The following is an 18,439-nucleotide window of genomic DNA, read 5'->3' on the forward strand; positions in this document are numbered from 1 at the left end:
ACATATGCCCAGAAATGACTAGAAACCCAGGGCTCAAGTGCCTAAGTGCCTTCAATCCTAAATTAAACATGCGGCAGTAGATACTCTAGGGCAAGGAAACGCACGTGTTGAGCTAACTAAGAAAGAATCTGAGTAACGCGGTTGTGGATATAAACAACACCATGAAAACGAAATGGATCTCCTCCAACCATGTAAGCGAGTATGCATCGGGAACAGAAGTTGAGGCTATTCCCCGGGACAGTGCCAAGTAGTTGGCTCAAGACTGCTTAATCTTTTCCAACCCACCCTTCTCTTGAATCTTCTTTTCAAGCACGTCTATACCCGCCATCTTCTTCATGGTACTATCAGTCAAGCCAATAGGAAGCAAAGTGGCGAGTCGAGCTGTGCCGGCTTTTCCTCCCCTCGACACCAGGTACGGTGGTTTGCGCTGGCTAAGGTCTCCAGCAACCTGATTCGCCCACGCCGTCGCATCAGGTTTGACGATGCCTTTCTCCTTTCCGGACATTGTGGCCTCGATATCTTCCTTGGCAAGGTTATAGATCGAGTCTGCGGGAAGCACAGGATGGGGCGAATTATCGTGAAAGGTTGACTTGACGCCACCAGTCAAGAGATTGATGACACGAATGCCAAAAGGGTCGAGTTCAATGCGCAGACTCTCAGTTATGCTGGTTGCTGCAGCTTTGGAAGCACCGTAGGCTCCCTGGAAAGGCAACGCACAGCCGAGAAGACTTGATCCTGAGGTGTTGTTGGCGATGATGGGATTCCGGTCCGACTTGAGCAGCAGGGGTAGAAACGCCCGAGTGACACGAATGATGGAAAAGACGTTGAGCTCGAACAAGTCGTGAGCCTTGTCGATATCGATGTGAATAATGGGCATGCTGTAGCCAGTGCCGGCGTTGTTGACGAGTCCATCCAGAGAGCCGCCAGTCAATTGCTTGACGTGTTCGACGGCAGCAGCAATTGACTCTTCGGAACCAACGTCGAGTTGAATGCATTCAATTCCTGCATTCTTCACGGCCGTCAATTTTGAAAGGTTGCGCGCAGAGGCAAAGACGCGCCAGTCGCGTTTATGAAGGGCGATGGCGAGGGCAGAACCGAGACTGCCATCAGAGCAGCCCGTCAAGAGAATTGTTCGTTTTGTCGTCATTTCGATGTTTTTGATGACCTTATTGAGTTATCTACTTCTACCACAAAACAGCCGCTGACTGGCATTTTTATTCTCATCGCCATCAAAAAGTCGCCGAGCCTCAATCCAAGTTGAAGCCTCACGACGCTCCAAAAAGTTCCAAACAATCGGGAGGATTTTTAACCGGTTGCCCCCATTACTCAGCGAAAACACGGGGCTCTGGAATGCAAACTCGCTTGGCCTGGGTCCGTCGGGGCACGGTTAGACCGCTAACTGGGGGCCAAGTCCGCAAAAGCCCGCTGTTGATGAGAGCTGAGACATTGATTTGGGGCTGGTGGCGTTGGCCCGATTTTCGGGCAAGTCCATCAGATCAATCACTTGCAAGGTTATTCCGAGACTCCGCTTCGTGGATCAAAACCCGCTCCGGAGGATGATAAATGCTGTTACTAGGAATATTCTAAAGAAACACAATAACTATTTCTTATCGGATCATAGTATGGATCGATATTTTGTGATTTTCTTCCATGACGTCCGTCGCGGATCGAGAAGACATACCGCTGGACACGTTTAGAAATGAACTTCTCTTGCTAATTAACCTCCTTCGAACCGAGACTTTTCTCCTAAAACGCGCAAGATCAGTCAAAGTTATTATGCTACTAGGTTCACAGCAAAGTGGCCACGGAATCAGCTCCTGTGGCCGTTTATCAATGGGACCATGCCAAGACGACAACATTCTGGGCACCAATGACGAATCCTGACCTCCCTCAAAACCTCCGAGGTGTCCTACAACCAGCCAAACCCCAACTGGCCTGACTGACGTCTGATATTACACCTCCAATATGCCCAAACCACCCGAAGAGGGCTAGAATCCGGCCATCGATCCCCTTGCGCTCTTAAATACGGATTTATTGAGAATATCCTACATCACGACTTGAGCGCTTAACATGGAGTCCCGGACCATCCCCGCAATGCAACGTCTACTCGCGGGGTAGCGTGTTTATTTGTTTTGCGCACGAATCGTATTCTATCGCCAACTCTAAACTTCGGGGAAACTTCTTTGATCGGCTGTCACTTTCCAAGTCTGGAGTGATCCGCGGAGGCCAGGGTTCACGATGCCACTACTATAAATGACGGGGAGAAATAATGCAAATGTTCAGGTCACCGTCCTGCTCATGCCCTCAAGCCTCCTCTCTTACTGTTTTTGCTATGCATCTCTGGTCTCGATCCAACCTGAGTGCTCTCTTGGCTCTTCTTGCAGCCAAGGGGGCATTCTCACGAGCTCTTGTTAAAAGAGATAGCCCTGTCCTACCAGGCCTCTGGGCCGACCCCAACATTGCCGTCGTGAACAACACCTACTACCTCTACGTCACGACTGATGGCTTTCCAGGATGGGGCGGAAATGAATTCTTCTGGTGGAAGTCTGAAGATCTCGTCTCTTGGACCAGAAGCGAGGAGCCCTTCTTGGTCCTCGACGGCGAGAATGGCAACGTCCCTTGGGCCACCGGCAATGCCTGGGCACCTGGCTTTGCAGCCAAAGATGGGAAGTACTACTTCTATCATAGCGGCAACAACCCTTCTGTTTCAGAAGGCCACAAGAGCATTGGAGTGGCTGTCGCCGACCATCCCGAAGGACCCTTCAAGGCCCAGTCAAAGGCCATGATCCAGGGCACCAAGGATGAGGAGATTGTCAGCAACCAAGCCATCGACCCCGCTGCTTTCCAAGACCCAGAGACTGGAAAGTACTACATCTACTGGGGTAACGGCGTACCCATTGTCGCCGAGCTGGACGACGACATGGTTTCGCTCAAGCCCGGCTGGCACAGACTGGAAGGTCTCGTCAACTTCCGCGAGGGCCTATTTGTCAACTACCGCGACGGGACTTATCACCTGACATATTCTATTGATGATACGGGGTCTGAGAACTACCGTGTCGGCTACGCGACGGCATCCAACCCCATCGGTCCCTGGACTTATCAAGGGGTGATCCTGCAGAAGGATACCTCTCTTGGCATTCTCGGCACGGGACATAACTCAGTGCTCAACATCCCTGGAACTGACGAGTGGTACATTGTCTATCACCGCTTCCAGATTCCCGGTGGTGGTGGTTTCAAGCGGGAGACTACTATCGACAAGCTGTACATCGATGAGGATACTGGGCTATTTTTGCCGGTGAAGCCGACCTTGGAGAGTGTTGGACCTCGAAGACTTCCTTGAACAAATGTACATACTTAGGCCAGAGTAGAATTATTCAGTCCTCGATATCACGCTTGTTGAATTTACATCATTCTCAAATATAGCCGAGAACGGTAGAGTCATATAAACAAAGAGTCCCAACATCTCTGCAGAGAAGACAGAAGAACTGGTCTATTCCAGTGCAACCTAGGACCAATCCACCAAGCGCCAATTGGGCATTTCTCTGTGCCCGAATTTCAAAGAATCAACACTGCCAAGCATGGCATATGCGGTTTCAGAAGGCGCGAGAAGGCGAGTGAATTCTGGATGAAAATTAGAACAGGTCGTAGCCGGGGTGTCTCCCACCAAGGACAGCTTGTTTGAACTCACAGCGACGGTTCCTGCGAACCCTTCGAACAAAAAGCAACAGCTCTTGAACAGTCTGGGCAGCACCAAGAACGATCCTCATCCTTTCTCGGATCTGGTCGACCAGCTCCCGTTCGCCCGCGTAGTTGCCCGTGTCCCTTAGAAAGTTGCAGCAGGTGGTGCAGGTCTGGGCATTCCGGGGGTCGTCGAATAGGGCATTGCAGCAATCTTCGCAGAGGCTCATCTTGTACCGTGAATGAGAGTGTGAGCCTTGGAGAAGTGCGTGTGTGGTGATGGTCTTGGGGTGTCTGTACTAAAGGGCGTCAAACGACTCTCTTTATAGTTATTTCTTACTTGAAGCGGATTGCAACTCCCGAGCCTGGTTTCACATTATCAGCTTGAGGCAATTAGTTGGACGCGGATTAGAATCGCAGAGCCTCACTTTTTCTGAATCTGACCTGTTATTCGCTGCCGAGTTTCACGTATGCAACTCTAGATGCCATCCTGCGCAGCCTGCCTCTGCCCGATGCAAGCCCCCCCAATTACCACAACCCATTCGTGGGGTGGCCATGTATTTTAGTCTGGTGATTTGAGGGAATTACATGTGAAGCCTCGTTATGTGTCATAAGGCAACATTGCACCCATCCTTTTACTCTATTTTCTCACCTGCATTCACTTATCTGGCCTCAAACGCGTCATGCCGAGCCTGATCTTGGACTCGCTTGCACTTTATTCCTCAGGACCATCATGTAAGCGAGCAAAGAGGGGATAATGAGCTACATGCAAACGATGCCGTGTATTAAAAACAACTCGACAGTTTAGTCTTGTCTAATATACTCTAGTTTCTACCCATAGCGTGTTCAATCTCCTTCAGCGCAGCAAGAACCTTCTCGTCATACTGTCGTCGGCCGACAATTTGCAAACTGACAGGAGCATCCTTGTACTTCTCCGGGCTATACATGTCGTACACAAACTTGTCTTGGTCGTTCTTGGGCACGTAGCTGGTGTTCTTGATATCCTTGGTAGGATCGACAGTCGTAACTGGGAAGACTGCTGCTGGGTAATCGAGGAGGTTCCATTGAGCCGTGTATCCCCAGTAGCGTGACTGGTCGTGGGGTGTAGCGGCTCCGAATGAGGGAGGGCAGAGGATAACATCGACTTCTTGTCCGTCTTTGCCTGTGTTTGTCCAGGCGCGGGCGTATGCAGCGCGGTAGTCCTCTCGCTCAGTGCAAAGCTGAGACATGTTAGCGCCGAAACTTGGACAGTCAAAACTAGGCACCTACCTTCCAAAGCTCATGTTGAGTATGGTTCTTAACCTTGGGCTGCTCTTGGATGATGAACTTTGTCAAAGGCAGAACAGGCTCTCCACTAGCCTCCATAGTCTTGAGAGCCTCCTCACCACCGTCAGGCCAGTACAACTCAGAGATGATATCCCAGGCCTTGTCATGGAAAAGAGGCACGGCATCCCAATCCACAACTTCCATGCCCGCCTTTCGACATGCCTCTGCGACCTCGGTCAATGCCCGGGTCATGGGGGGATGAGGCTGCACAACACCATCCCACCACATAACGGCGACCTTGAGAGGCCTCGTAAAGGTGTATGGGGTCCATTCCTTGACCGTCAGAGAAGGGTCAATCTTCCAAGGCTTGGATGCCAGGGAAGCCTTCATGAACAGCTCAAGAGCTTCACGGTCGACTGTCATGGGGCCTGGGGTTGAGGCGATGGTCTCCTTGCCAGCCATGGGTGCTCGTCCACCCATGACTGAGATGCGCTTGAGAGTCGGCCTTGAAAGGCAAGTTAGCTAAGGTGGCTATTTTTCATTTTAGGATGCCATACTTGAAACCGTAAACACCAACATGGGCTGCAGGACAGCGGATGCTACCGCCAATATCACCACCAACACCCTAGCATTGTTAGAGAATTTCTTAGCAGAGTAAAACTCGTCTTACCAAGATACTTCCACGGATACCCAAAAGAGCGGATTCACCACCACTGCTTCCTCCAGAAGTCAGGTCGCGGTTATAGGGGTTGACGGTTCGCCCATAGATAACACTGATGGTCTCAAGGTGCATAATCGTCTGCGGTTGAGTGGTTCGCGCATAAAAGACACAGCCTTCATCGTAAAGAGTGTCATAGAGCAGGTTAGACCCATGGGGCTTGCCAATCCAGGCTACAAATGATGCATTGGTGGTGACATTCTCGCCCACCATGCCGTGGTGTTCCTTGGTAGAGATTGGGAGGCCAAAGAGCATTCCTCTCGGCTCGGGTAGAGAATCGAGGTGCTGAGCACGGGCAATTGCCTCGTCCCACATGAGTTCCACAAGACAGTTAGTCTAACACCGTTAGCCGATAGTATCCACTTTGACATGACATAGGGCGTACGTACAGCAGCCTGGGCCAACGCGGCCCTTCGCAAAAAGGCCCTCGTGACTTCTTCCACCTTGATCTTTCGCTCTCGCAAAAGAGAGAGCAACTCTGTGACGGAGTAGTTTTCCGTGATCTCAATCTCACGTTCGGTCAAGACGGCCTTGGGTAGACCCTGGGAGTTGAGGGGCAGCTCGTCTGGGATCCCCTCCAATTTGGGGTCAACCTTGGCGAGGGACTCATCACGCTTGGCCCTCGCCGACGCAACTGTCGCTTCGTAGGCTGCCATTGTTTATTCTGATTGTCAGCTGCTTATATTCAAGGTTGAGAAACGGTGATCCATACTGGAAAGAAAAGCCAGGATGCTGGTAGATGCTGGTCCGTGCAGGGGTTATAACAACTTCTCCCACAACTTGATATGCTTATGAAGGAGGAAGAAACAGATATCGAGTCTTGGTGCAAGAAACAGGCGGGTTTATAAGGCCGGCCTCGGGTCCGAACGGCTAACTGATAGAGGTAAGCCGGGACCCCGCACTTCGGGGGTTCAATGACAATATGAGCGGCAAGCGTCGGTTCCGAGACCGGTATCTGTTAGTGTAGATAAGCATCATGGGATCTCGTGTACCCATATTGGGGATCTGTGAGTGTTGCTTGCAAAGCCACCGCTAATAAGAGACCTCTACTGCTCCCATATCCTAAACTAGAAATATCATTGTACCCAGTGCTGTCAAAGACTACCTCCCATTCCCAGGCTCTGCATTTGGCTCCCTAATCATTGTAAACAGCTTAATCGCATCTCCATCATCATCACAAATCATATCCTTCTGAAACTTGAATCCCCATCGTCCGTAGATAGCCACGTTAGGGACATCACGGCTCGACTCTAGATAACACTTCATATTCTCAGCATCGGCTTGATCCGTAACAGCCTTCATCATCTGAGCGCCAACACCCTTCCCTTGTGCCTCTGGAAGCACTACCATAATGTTGAGGAAGTAGTATCCTCGGGGGTCTGCCCAGAGCTCTGATTGAGCCTTGGCTTGGGCATCTTTCCAGATGTAATATCGCTACATCGCGGGTTAGCATGTTGGTATGACAAGCGGGGGTTTATCATGTTACTTTGACATTGAGACCTCCCCTGCCATAGTAAAGATTCATCCAAATTTGACCAAAGTAGAGTCGCCAGCTCTCCAGCCAGTCATTCCACGTGGGAGGTTGGTCTGCCGGTTGGGGACGTAGCCACATGGCTACACCAAGTACTTTTTCACTACCCTCTTCCTTTGCAACATGGAATATTCCATTTCGCATGCCCCACCGCATCCTGATCCCTAGAGACACAGAATTCCGCTCGGGGTTAAACTGGAGAGACAAGTAATCAGTCAACGGCTTAACCTGAAGAGGCATGTTGGGTCCAGAGCGGGCTGAGTAGCAAGCGCAAGTTGTAGGGGTCGTTGAAATGAAAAGAGTAACGTCCGCCTACCTTGGTGTGGTCATATACCCATACATTGTATGGATCTCCCGCAAAAGCCTGTCTATTAGTACGTCAGCTTGCACTATGTCGAGGTGCTATGCTCGGCTTGAATTGTTCCAAATACCAAATTGCGACGTCGTTCAGGCGGGTTGAGAGACAGCCTGGGCTAAATACTTACTGCACGGCTTTAACTGCGCCAGGAATATCCGCTTCGGTAAGATCGGTGACGTATATTGTCATTTTCAACTAATTTGGCTCAGATAATAACTTATATGAGATGACTGAAGGTGATGGAGGACAGTCGATAATCCAAGGTTGAAGAGTCTGCGGGGTTGATCAATCTAGTTCCGAATCAAGGCCGCGCAGAATTGCCCAATGAGGGAGGTGAATCCGAGACATTTCCTCCCCCATGATAACGAGGGGAGATAAGAGCCACTTGATTTGCGCCAAGATTCTGCTGGAAACTTTTGTTTGCAAGAGGCCCCGTAGAGGCCAGATGAATCAGCATCCCTATTCGTTGAGCCAAGATAGTTATCCTTTTGACAAGTGTCAGGTGAGATTCCCCTCCTCGGAGGGGGTTAAATTTGCAGTGCAACTGTCATTTGGAAAAAGTCATTTACAACCCTCCAGAAAATCCAGAAGAATAGACAAGGCTGGGTTTACGCACGGATAGCTACTATGAATTTGTTGAGGGAATGGAACCTGCGGCATAGACCAAGTGCTAAGGGCTCTGGTCAAGTATCAGCTACGCGTCTTCTTCTTTTGGCAAAGCCAATGGCTTTATGCCTACGGGCTTGAGCTCATGAGGTTTGAATCTGTAAAACTTCACTGGGCTGGCTGCAAGTTTAAAATAATAGGGACTAATGAACCGTGGAAATGCCGCTTAGAAGCCATGAATTTTCTATAAAGAATAGGAACCCTCCCCCTCATCCTTATAACATGATACTTCATAGTGAAAAGGCGCCTCAGTGTTAAGCTTAATCAGGTATCAACCGTCCTGCCCCTGAGTGACATTCAAGATACCCTTGCTTGGTTGTGAACTGCATGGTCTGCAGATCACTATTTCTGGTATTAGTCCATACCCGAATCCTGAGGTTTGATGTTGCCATACCGCAATGAGCAAAAGAAAATCTACTTGCTGCTAGGCTCGCAGTAAAGAGCCTTGTAACCAGTGAAACAGCCCTTTCCATAGTCGTTGTAGCAGTCCTTGAAGTCGGAACCCTTGCGGTCATACAGCTCGCTGATGCTTTCGTCCTCGGTGTCGGTGGCAGTTAGCCAGCCCTGGTGAGGGGGGTCGATGCCCAGGTGGCCACCGTGGTCGGCGTGGTGGCCGCAAAAGGGAGCGGTGCCAACCCATTGGCACTTGCTGCGCCGGAAGGTACAGTCGGCGAGGGCGCCGCGGGCCAGGATGGCCATGGTGATGGTTGCGAGGATGGAGTGCATCTTGGTAGTTGTTGAAAGTGGAGTGGAGTGGTTGTTTGGAGGTTATTGTGAAGGTTGATGTGTTGATGGTGATGAAGGATGGGTTCATCGGAGGGATCCAGATGCCATTTAGATATTTTTACTCCTCCCGAAGTATTCTCCTTCCTCAATCAGCGTCAGCAAAGTCTAAGTGGCGAAGCAATCATCCCTCTCTGTTTCGGCCGTTTGTCGGTGAGCTGTTGGACCATCTGAGGGCCATCGCAAGACTCCACTGACACGGCATGAAGCTCCTCATCGTAGCCGTGTGAGCAGGGCCCTTGGTCACGGACGGGGTAATTATGTCTTTCGAATTCCCGCCATTTTATTTCCGTTCCAGCTATCGGGCGTGAACGCCTACCCGATACCCTCTATTGCTTTTCGCAGGTGAAATGGCAGTATTGAAGATGCATCTTGTATCCCAGAGAACAGGACAATCTTCATATTCATCATCTAGGAAGAATATCGTAGCTGTAGGCATGGAATTTCTGTCATGGCCAACTCAGATGAACTGGCTGCCCATGAATGATACCCCAAGTCGCCTTCCATCATCTCGCCTAAATCATTGTCTTCTTGCTATTCAGAACACACTCCTCAACGGACCCTCGGTCTTTCCATGTCTTTCAGCAGCGAGTTCAATTATTCGTGTATCCGAGACTGCCGACCTTCCGTGCCCCATCCAAACCCGGAGCTACCTCCGTAACCTCCTTTCAATCTGACACAAGCCCCGCTGAGACACCGATCTCATGTCTCGATTTCATTGCCGGGAGAATTACGAGAGACAAGTTCCATCCCGAACCCTTTCGGATACTTAGGTCCCGCATGATCTAGATCTCCTGAGACAATTCTCCCAGAAGAGGAAACCCGGGGTGGCGGTCCGCTTGTCGGGCCGCTTCTTAGCAAGCGGGATCTTGACATGGGTAACGGAAAAAGGAATTTGATTACTCTTCCATGATCCCGTGAAACCGATTTGTAAATCAAGGGATCGGACCCGTGGACACGGTTTTGGGTCCACGGGCCGGGTATTGCCTCCTGCTATGCAGTCGAGCCTATTGCTGTTGCTACATGGTCCGAAATTGCTTTGTCGTAAGTTACATTATTAATTATCCCGAATCCTGAGTATCACGTCAAGTTCCCATCTCTTGCTAATATGTCCACTACTCAGTCTGTGTCAAAATCCGCAACCTCTCAAGCATCCTCCTATCAAACCTAATGATGATGACCCTGCCGGCTTTGCACCCGATGGCAAGAGTGTACCCCAACACCGAGTATTGACAGTCTCGGCAGTCGGTCGGCAATTTTAGTATGTCGTGGTCTAGCCACTTGACCCAGCATGTCTTGACATCGACTCTAAGTTCTTGACGGAAGTGAATGACTTGATGAGACCGGGTGGGTATCAGGCCACGCACATCCGATGGGAGGGGACACTCTCCGACACTTGTGAGAAGACCTCTCTCTCCGGGGAGGAACGAGAGCTGATGAATCGCATGAGTAAGATCCATAACCTTGAATAGACGCTCCTCGGTCTTCCAGTTCCAAACCTCGGCCCACGGCACAGGGACGCGGCTGTCCAGAGTAGCCGCATATGACGTAGTAGTCGCCACGTATGGTCCCTTGTCCGAGAATGCTGCGAAGGGCACCTTTGCCAAGGTCGAGTTGGTCCCTTCTTCAAGCTTCGAGATGAACCGTCCTTCTGGCAACCTCCATATACACAGGCTGCCTTCCAAATCTGTTGCCACCAAAGCGCCATCGGCCGAGAACCACACATTTCCAAAGTTGAGCTCACGAGGCCCCGAGGTGCTATTTTGGTCGACGATGAGCTTCTTGGTCTGTAGGTTCCAGAGGTGGAATTTCCCTGCCGCGCTGTCGAGGTAGTGCGTTGGGCGAATGCTTGCTGCCATAAATTTGGAGCAAGGGGACAAGGCCAGGTGCAGAATCTCATATCCCGTGGTCGGAAAGACGTCCTGAACCTCAAAATTCATGCTCCTGCGGTTCCAGACACGGATCTCGCCATACCCATTCAAGCCCGTGACGATGCTTCGCGAGTCTGGAGAGATGGCAAGACGAATGGACCCCAGCGCATCCTCAAACTGCCATTCACAGTCCCCGGTTCTTGTATTCCAGATACTGGACGTTTTAGCAGACTGCCCAAGCCCCACGAGGTTTGAGTCATCAGAGAAGACGATTGAAAGCTTGGTTTTATCGTACTCCATGGTTGAAAGCTCGTGTAGACATTCTCCTGTGTTGGTGTTCCATATTCGAAGCATGTCATCAACTGACACTGTTCCTATCATGGTGTTGTCAGGAGAGAACTTGATTTGATGTATCGTTCCGAATGCGTGGTGTGGCTCATCAACACTTCGCTTCCAATCCCAAATCCGAATGGTCTGGTCCATGGAGAAGGATGCGAGAACCGCGCCGTCAGGGGAGAAGAGTATCGAGTTTATGAGACCCGAGTGGCCTTGGAGGATATTGACACAAGCATTCTCAGACAGGCTCCAAATCTGAATGGTCGAGTTGAGTAAGGCCAAGGCCAAAAATTTCGAGTCAGGCGAGAAGACCAGTCTTTTGACATCCGACGGGAGGTTTTCAAAAGAGGACAAGCATCTGCCAGTTGCGGAGCTCCAGATCTGGACTTTCTTGACTGAACCCGTGGCTATCGTTTCCGAATCGGGAGAGAAGGTAGCGACTTCAACGGTCCCTGGGCCTTCTCCGGCGTCATCTGTCAGCTCGCAGAGAAGTGCACCGCTGTTTCGACCCCAAACATGCATGGACTTGGAGCTCCAGGAGTAACCGCCTCGGCCATAGATATCGAAATAGAAGTATGCTAGCACCATACTTGAATCAGGCGAGATTAAGGCCCTTTCATACCGGTCTAGAGTGAACGAGGTCTGACCTGTGCCGGAATTCCAGAGCTTGGTTGGTATGCCGTTGCCGTACGAGACAATAGTCTTGAGATCAGGCGACAAGATAGCTTCACGGACCATGCCGCCCGGTGGCATGAGTTCCTGCACGCATGCTCCCGTATCCCGGCTCCAGGAGTATATTGCCATGTCACTTGACACGGCTGATAAGAACCTAGAGTCGGCTGAAAAGGCCATTGAGGAGATCTCGCCGTTATCCGCCATCAACTCGTGCACGCAAGCCCCTGTTGCCAGACTCCAGATGCGGATGATTCCATTGATAGCAGCAGCCGCTACAACTTCTGCATCTGGCGATAGAGCCGTGGCACAAATGGGAGCACGGGTGCCTTTGAGTTCGTAGATGCATTCTCCTGTGTCCCAGTTCCAGACTCGGACAGCTCGATCCAAAGAAGCTGAGACAAGGATTGAGGAATCCAGTGAAAAGGCCACGGCGTTAACTGGAGCTTGGTGGCCTTCCAGAACCCTCAAACAGGTATCCCAGTCGGGCTCCACTAATGGTACCAGAGTAATCCACGGGGGAATCTGACTCCTGAAGGCTTGTCTGATGGGGCTATTCTTTGGTGCAAAGACCAGTGCAGAGGAATACACCTGCAGCGGAGCGAGATTGATGCCAGTCGCGTTGGAAACCAGGAAACGCATGGCGTCAGCAAGGAACTCGGACAGCCGCTGAGCGTTCTGGGATTGCGACTGTGACTGAGACTGCGATATGTCAGCGAGCAGAGTCGGGTAAAGCAACCGGAGTACATACCAGGGCTGTCTGCAAATTGGTGATCAGCTGCGAAACTTGCCACGCACGGTCAATCAGTGTCAAAGCCTCGATCCAGACAAGGAAATGGTGGGTCAAGAAGCTATAGACAAGCATGATATCCTCCTCCTCGAGGCCAGCCAACTCCTGATGGTACACCCAATGCAGGCATGCGTACTGCACCACACCCGGCAAACGCTCATCGATCAGTTTACGATCCATGTCGGAGCGACGAGTTCCGGGATTTTGAACTGTGCAGATGTCAGGCTTGAGGTGATCTCGCATCAATCCGAAGCAGCGTCTGGCCAAGTTCCTTGAGACAGCCTTTTCATCAATCCAGAATGGATTTTGCGCACGAGTCGCCGTATCGACGAGGTAATCCCTGAAGGACAAATGCAGTGTCCTGACTGGTGCATTTGGGGATTTTGGAATGCTGAGAACAGAGTGAAGCATGTCGAGCCTGTCGTCGATTGTGCTCTGTGGGACGTCGATGAGTCGTGATAACGTGATGGTAGAAAGAGGACTGGCGAGGGTGACGATAGCACCCACCACTCGTCGAAATTCTCCAATTATGTGTTGCCTCTCATCGGTGGATGCATCGGCCAGTTGTTGGCTCAGAACGGGTGAGTAGATGATGTGCATCTTGGAAGCGCCTCTCCTGTTCTGGTGTTGCAACACTTTTTCCAGCTGTCGTGCGGGACTACCATGTTTCCGATCGTTGATGAAACGGCAGATGGTTGCTGCAAAAATGAAGAGAGGGACGGCGCTTTCGGTCAGTGATTGGATCTCGGTAGGCTTGGGCCAATTTGGAGGCAGTTGGCGGTTTTTGGTGACGGAGGAATTCCAGCCTGTCCGAATCTCGCTGAGTTGGTACTGAAGGAAAAGAGAAATGTCGCGCTCGACGACGCGACGAGGGATCTCGTGGAGGATACAGTCTTGCCACCTGCCTTCGACAGCGCTAAAGCCAAGTCGCACTGGCAACTCTGGTCGACTAGTGACAAAGACTCGGAGTCGTGGGCGTTGGACATCTCGGGTTTGAGAAAAGAGGTTAATGATGAGCTTGATGTCTTCGTCTCGTTCGCATTCGTCCAGGGCATCAATGACAATGACCAGTGGTGTTCCATCTCTGAAGAGGTGGGCGCAAGCAGAGAAGGCGTCAAGAATGAGGGTCTTGAACTGTACTTGCGCGGCCTTCCCAACAATGGTAGGATCGGAATCGAATCTCTCCTTGATCTTTGGGCCCAGTGCGGGTTGACTAAGGGCCAATTGGCGTGCTATCGTGGTGAAAAGCTTGGCCAAGTTGCCTCGATCTGTCTCACCCCTCTTGAAGAAAAAGTTGGCTCCAAGCAGACCGTGACTGGCAAGTGAACGGGCGATTGTTCGAGATATGGTGGACTTTCCCGTCCCCGCCATGCCATTGAGCCAAAATATTGTTTTGCCATTGGGATCGTGGATCCAATTGTTGATGTGATTGAGAAGTTCGACTCGAGTGTTTTGTAGGCATGTCGGGTTATGTTGTTCGGCTCTAGAGTCGAAAGAGGCACCGTCGGCGAAGGGGAGTCGGTCGATTGCTATTCTCTGTCGGTCAACCTCCATTCTCCTTCGATCAACCTCCATTCTCCTTCGATCAACTTCTACTCGTCGTCGGTCATTTTCGGCTTTGTCGTCCATTTTGAGGATCACGTCACTGTTAGGCGCGGGTCAGCCCGAGTCTAGTCGGACGGGTAGGGACGGGAGGGCCAACTTACGCGACATCCACCTGGAGGACATTATGAACGATCCCCGTGCATCGCTCCAGTTCCAGGATCGCTTCCTCGACCTTTTTCTTCTGGAAAGACCACATCAGGCTGCTGAATCGCCCACGGTTCGACAGCAACCCCTCCAGCCAGAAGAGCTGAGCCTTGCCATCGCCCATCGCCTGGGCGAGCTTCCTCGAGGCGTGCAGTTTCGCCCCGCGAGGGCTCTGCAGTAATTGTTGGACATGTTGTGAAACCGAGTTCAGCTGAGTGGCGGCCTGCAGCAGCCTCGCTCGCTCAGGCTTGGAGTTCTTGACATCCTGCGCGTACTCGGACAGCCATGCGATGACCTTGACGGAGAGATCGACGACGGCGATGACGTTTGCGGCGACACCAAGACCTTCCATCGTTGATCAGTATCAATCGGTCGGCTTCATCGCTGGCGATCGCTGAGAGGGAGATTAGGAGTTGTCGGCGCAAAGGCAATGGAAGGAAGGATTGCGGCTGAGTGCGGGGGTCGCGAGTTCTGGACCAGGCTGCCATGAATGGATGCTGGGAGGGTTGAAAAACTGCTAATGCAATCTCCACGTGATCTCTCAGAATGAGGCCAGCCTCAATCAAGCTGGCTTCATCAAGAGCCATGTTGTCGATGTTCTTTCTCTTCTTTACATGGTCACGTTCAGTCGCAAAGTTAATTGCGATTAATCGTTTGTCCCGATATAGCGAGTCTCCACTCCTGCGTAAAGTACCTTCCTAATACAATCCGCCTGCCAAGACATGCACAGTGCATTGGTGCCTTGGTACAACCTCACAATCGGGACGGGCGGCCGATAGGTCACTTGGTTGCATACTTCTCCTGCCCAACCGGGTACGAAAATCAAACCGGTGAATTTCCATTCGCTACTCAGAGTCCGGTTCGGGGCACAAAGATGACTGCATATACATGCCGGCTTCTGTACCGTCTTATGTGTCAGCTTTCCTTGGCAGGGCTAAGTCAACCTCCCCGCCTACGCAACCTGTCTAACTTCTAAACACTCAACGAGGAACATGATATGGGTTAAACATTCAATAATGTCGCAAAGATCATTTTATCCTCCGGTCCTCCATCGCTTGAGTTGGAACCACTTGCCCACCCAGAGCCAAGCCCACGTTACAGAGCATCCGATTGTTTACCCTACACTCGTGAGTTATTCGTAAAAAGGGGCTGGATCACAGCCTGCCGCTGCCAAGGACACTTCAACGTAAGTGAGCCTATGAGGCCCCTCCATCCGAAACCCCAACGGGGAGAATTGCACCTAGAGCATTACCACCGGAGAGCCCGAAATGCCACAACGCGAGGTGGAAGCCGCGCTGGTGAACGAAGAATAGGTCACCGACGCTGGAGCTGACGAGGTACTGAAGACTAGAGACACAAGCTCCCCAGAGAGCACGGCCAGCGTAGATTGAGGGCATATGCTTGGGGTTTGCCAGAATCACACTGTAGCCGATGATGCCGGTGATTCCTAATCCAAAAAAGACAGGTCTTTTGCCGTTGATATGGGCCAGCGGCGTCGTGAGGATGCCAGCGAGGCCGAGGCCGACCATGAGGAAGCTCACGGACCGGGAGACCTGGGTGAGCGTGGTTCCTATCTCCTTGGCCATGACGGCGTGCGAGGGTTGAGGAAGAAGGCTGGTGCTGAGGAAAGGCCACTGCCAATGGCAAGGAGCCAACTATGGAATATCTTCTCCCGCTCGGGCCAGTGAATGGAAGCTCAAGATACAAGATGGCTTGGAAACTTTTCTATTGGCAATGTCCTTAATGTTCACTTGAGGAACGTTGGTCTCTTGCACTAATTTGACTCATCATACAGAAACTCCAGGTCCTTCGTGATACTTCCCCACTTAGCCTTGAGCATATCTGGGAAGTAACTAGACTTTGGCGCCCACATTCCCTGGCCACCTTTAGGGAGGTGACTTGCCCCAGCCGTGACATACGTCGATGTCAACCCGGTTACGGACTGCTCCTTCGTAGATTCTAGATCCTGAATCCGTGGAACAATAGCTCGTGCCCCTTTCTTATGGATAGTGCAAAGTAGTCTGACCAACAGCTCCGCCGTCACGTCTGCACCTAACGTGAAAGAAGCATTAAAGTATCCCAGTATAAAGACCATGTTTGGCACATCCTGTAGCAGAGATCCTTTCCACATGAATCGTTGAGTGGGGTCAACTTCCTGCTGATCAACCGAAAGTTTCACCCCACCCCCGAATTTGAGGTTGAGCCCGGTGGCAGTGACAATAATATCAGGGTGTAGTATCTCTCCTGATTGGAGTTCGATCGCATTCGCAGTGATATCTTTGATGATTCCAGTAACCACATCTGCTTTTCCCGACCGAAGCGAAGAGTAGAAGTCACCATCTGGGCAGAAGCAGAGTCGCTGTTGCCAGGGGTCATATCTCGGGTTGAAATGAGGATGCCACGATACGCTTGACGGGAGTTGCTTTCGAGCTGCCTTGGTAAGAAGGAACTTGGCCACCTTGGGAAACCAAGTGCAGAAGGAGTAAAGAAAATTGCTCAGGAAAACCCAGCGTAGGCGATTGATGCGTCGAGCGATAGGATGAGGTAGAATCTTGCGAATGATTGTCCCAACCAAGTCTCTAGTAGGCAGAGAATATACATAGGACGGGCTTCTCTGAAGCATGGTGACATGATCAGCCTCCTCCGACATTGCAGGCACCAATGTGATGGCCGTGGCTCCGCTGCCAATGATGACAACTCTCTTGTCACTGTAGTCGAAAGCCTCGGGCCAGAATTGCGGATGAATGACAGGCCCCTTGAATCTTTCGATCCCGGAAATCTCAGCAGCAAGAGGTTCGTCATAGTCATAATATCCGGTTCCCAAGATGATAAAGGATGCGCGGAACGTTTGTGGTTGCCCATCAGCAAGCACCTTGATTGACCACGACAAGAGCTTTGAGTCCCAGTCCGCCGAGAGGACTTTATGGCGGAAGCGAATGTTCTTATCGATGCCGTGACTTGTAGCTGCTTGTTGCATATAGTTGAGAATCTGTTGTCCCGCTGCAAGAGGCTTTTCTCCGGCCCAAGTGTGCCAGGAGAAGCCAAAAGTGTGGACATCGGAATCCGTCCGAATACCTGGATAGCGAAACAGGTCCCAGGTACCGCCGATAACATCTCGGCCCTCGAAAATCGCATAGGAGGTCCCTTTCGGTGCCCTTGTCTGGACATGATAAGCAGTGTTGATCCCAGAGATGCCGGCGCCGACTATGACAACGTCAAAGTCTACGGTGTTGCCGCTCGATTGTGTCATCGTGTGCTGGTTGATTGTTGGTTGAGAGTAATTGATCTTGGAACACCCGGAAATGAGAGATTGTGTAGTTTTACTGAAATGAGGAGTGCATTCTAGTTCAAGGACGGTGAACGATTAAATACATTGTAGGACCTCAGTATACGCTCGTCAGCTTGCGAAATGGCTGAAGTCTCGGTCCCCCGCTTCGGCCATGCAGCGGTCTCTGAAAAGATACGTGGCAGACTCCCTTAACAGGAAGTAAGTCGCCGCTCCGGAGGTGGGCGACGCTGAATATATGGTAGGACCTCGGTATGCACTCATGAGCTTCCTGCATGGCAAAAGCAAGGGACCGAAGTTCCGACCATGTAGCCATTTCCATCAAGATATGCGGCGAATTCCCTTAAAGGGTAGAAAGAGGCCGCTATGGTTCTTATGATATTAAGTGTAGTATGAATACGAAGCATGAGATTAGCTGGGTATAGATGGAGAACTCAACCCGGAAGGGGAGGGGGCGATCTTGGCCTTAATAGGAAGTAAGTCGCCGACGATGCCTAGGCGATGCAGGGGCAGTTTGCAAATGCCATTACGTGTTTCAAGCCACTCAATAAGGGTTAATGCTCGCATCAACGAGTTGGCTTTCCTGTTAATGGTTCTTGGCTGAGTGCCCACCGGGATTCCGAGAATCCGTGGCCCATGTGCCGCAATTTTGGGCTCGGCGTAGATATGAGGTAGCCTAAATGCATCAAAACTTGGTGTAATAAGCATATCTATGCCTTGAGCAAGTGAAAGTAG

At 51.2% G+C, this 18,439-nt stretch overlaps 6 protein-coding genes across 6 annotated transcripts; 1 reads left to right on the forward strand and 5 right to left on the reverse strand.

Annotated features, from left to right (window-relative positions):
- Positions 1–256: 256 nt before the first annotated feature.
- Positions 257–1,147, reverse strand: NCS57_01308500 (Amidase; the record flags this gene model as incomplete). The annotated part of the gene is made up of 1 exon (XM_053062734.1): positions 257–1,147. One exon carries the CDS (start codon positions 1,145–1,147, stop codon positions 257–259), a length of 891 nt encoding a protein of 296 aa, XP_052907629.1.
- A 1,185-nt stretch (positions 1,148–2,332) lies between these two features.
- NCS57_01308600 (uncharacterized protein) lies at positions 2,333–3,340 on the forward strand (the record flags this gene model as incomplete). The annotated part of the gene is made up of 1 exon (XM_053062735.1): positions 2,333–3,340. One exon carries the CDS (start codon positions 2,333–2,335, stop codon positions 3,338–3,340), a length of 1,008 nt encoding a protein of 335 aa, XP_052907630.1.
- A 1,162-nt stretch (positions 3,341–4,502) lies between these two features.
- Positions 4,503–6,318, reverse strand: NCS57_01308700 (Amidase; the record flags this gene model as incomplete). Its single annotated transcript, XM_053062736.1, has 5 exons — positions 4,503–4,898; positions 4,948–5,449; positions 5,502–5,569; positions 5,615–5,998; positions 6,052–6,318. The coding sequence occupies 5 exons, from the start codon at positions 6,316–6,318 to the stop codon at positions 4,503–4,505; spliced, it is 1,617 nt and encodes a 538-aa protein (XP_052907631.1).
- Positions 6,319–6,763: 445 nt separating this feature from the next.
- NCS57_01308800 (N-acetyltransferase domain-containing protein) lies at positions 6,764–7,740 on the reverse strand (the record flags this gene model as incomplete). Its single annotated transcript, XM_053062737.1, has 4 exons — positions 6,764–7,096; positions 7,149–7,388; positions 7,510–7,561; positions 7,679–7,740. The coding sequence occupies 4 exons, from the start codon at positions 7,738–7,740 to the stop codon at positions 6,764–6,766; spliced, it is 687 nt and encodes a 228-aa protein (XP_052907632.1).
- A 2,375-nt stretch (positions 7,741–10,115) lies between these two features.
- NCS57_01308900 (NACHT domain-containing protein) lies at positions 10,116–14,770 on the reverse strand (the record flags this gene model as incomplete). The annotated part of the gene is made up of 3 exons (XM_053062738.1): positions 10,116–12,581; positions 12,631–14,314; positions 14,376–14,770. 3 exons carry the CDS (start codon positions 14,768–14,770, stop codon positions 10,116–10,118), a joined length of 4,545 nt encoding a protein of 1,514 aa, XP_052907633.1.
- Positions 14,771–16,192: 1,422 nt separating this feature from the next.
- On the reverse strand, positions 16,193–17,668 carry NCS57_01309000 (Monooxygenase; the record flags this gene model as incomplete). The annotated part of the gene is made up of 1 exon (XM_053062739.1): positions 16,193–17,668. The coding sequence occupies one exon, from the start codon at positions 17,666–17,668 to the stop codon at positions 16,193–16,195; it is 1,476 nt and encodes a 491-aa protein (XP_052907634.1).
- Between the last annotated feature and the right edge of the window lie 771 nt (positions 17,669–18,439).

This window comes from Fusarium keratoplasticum, chromosome 11 (genome assembly GCF_025433545.1).
Source record: "Fusarium keratoplasticum isolate Fu6.1 chromosome 11, whole genome shotgun sequence".
NCBI lineage: Eukaryota > Fungi > Ascomycota > Sordariomycetes > Hypocreales > Nectriaceae > Fusarium > Fusarium keratoplasticum.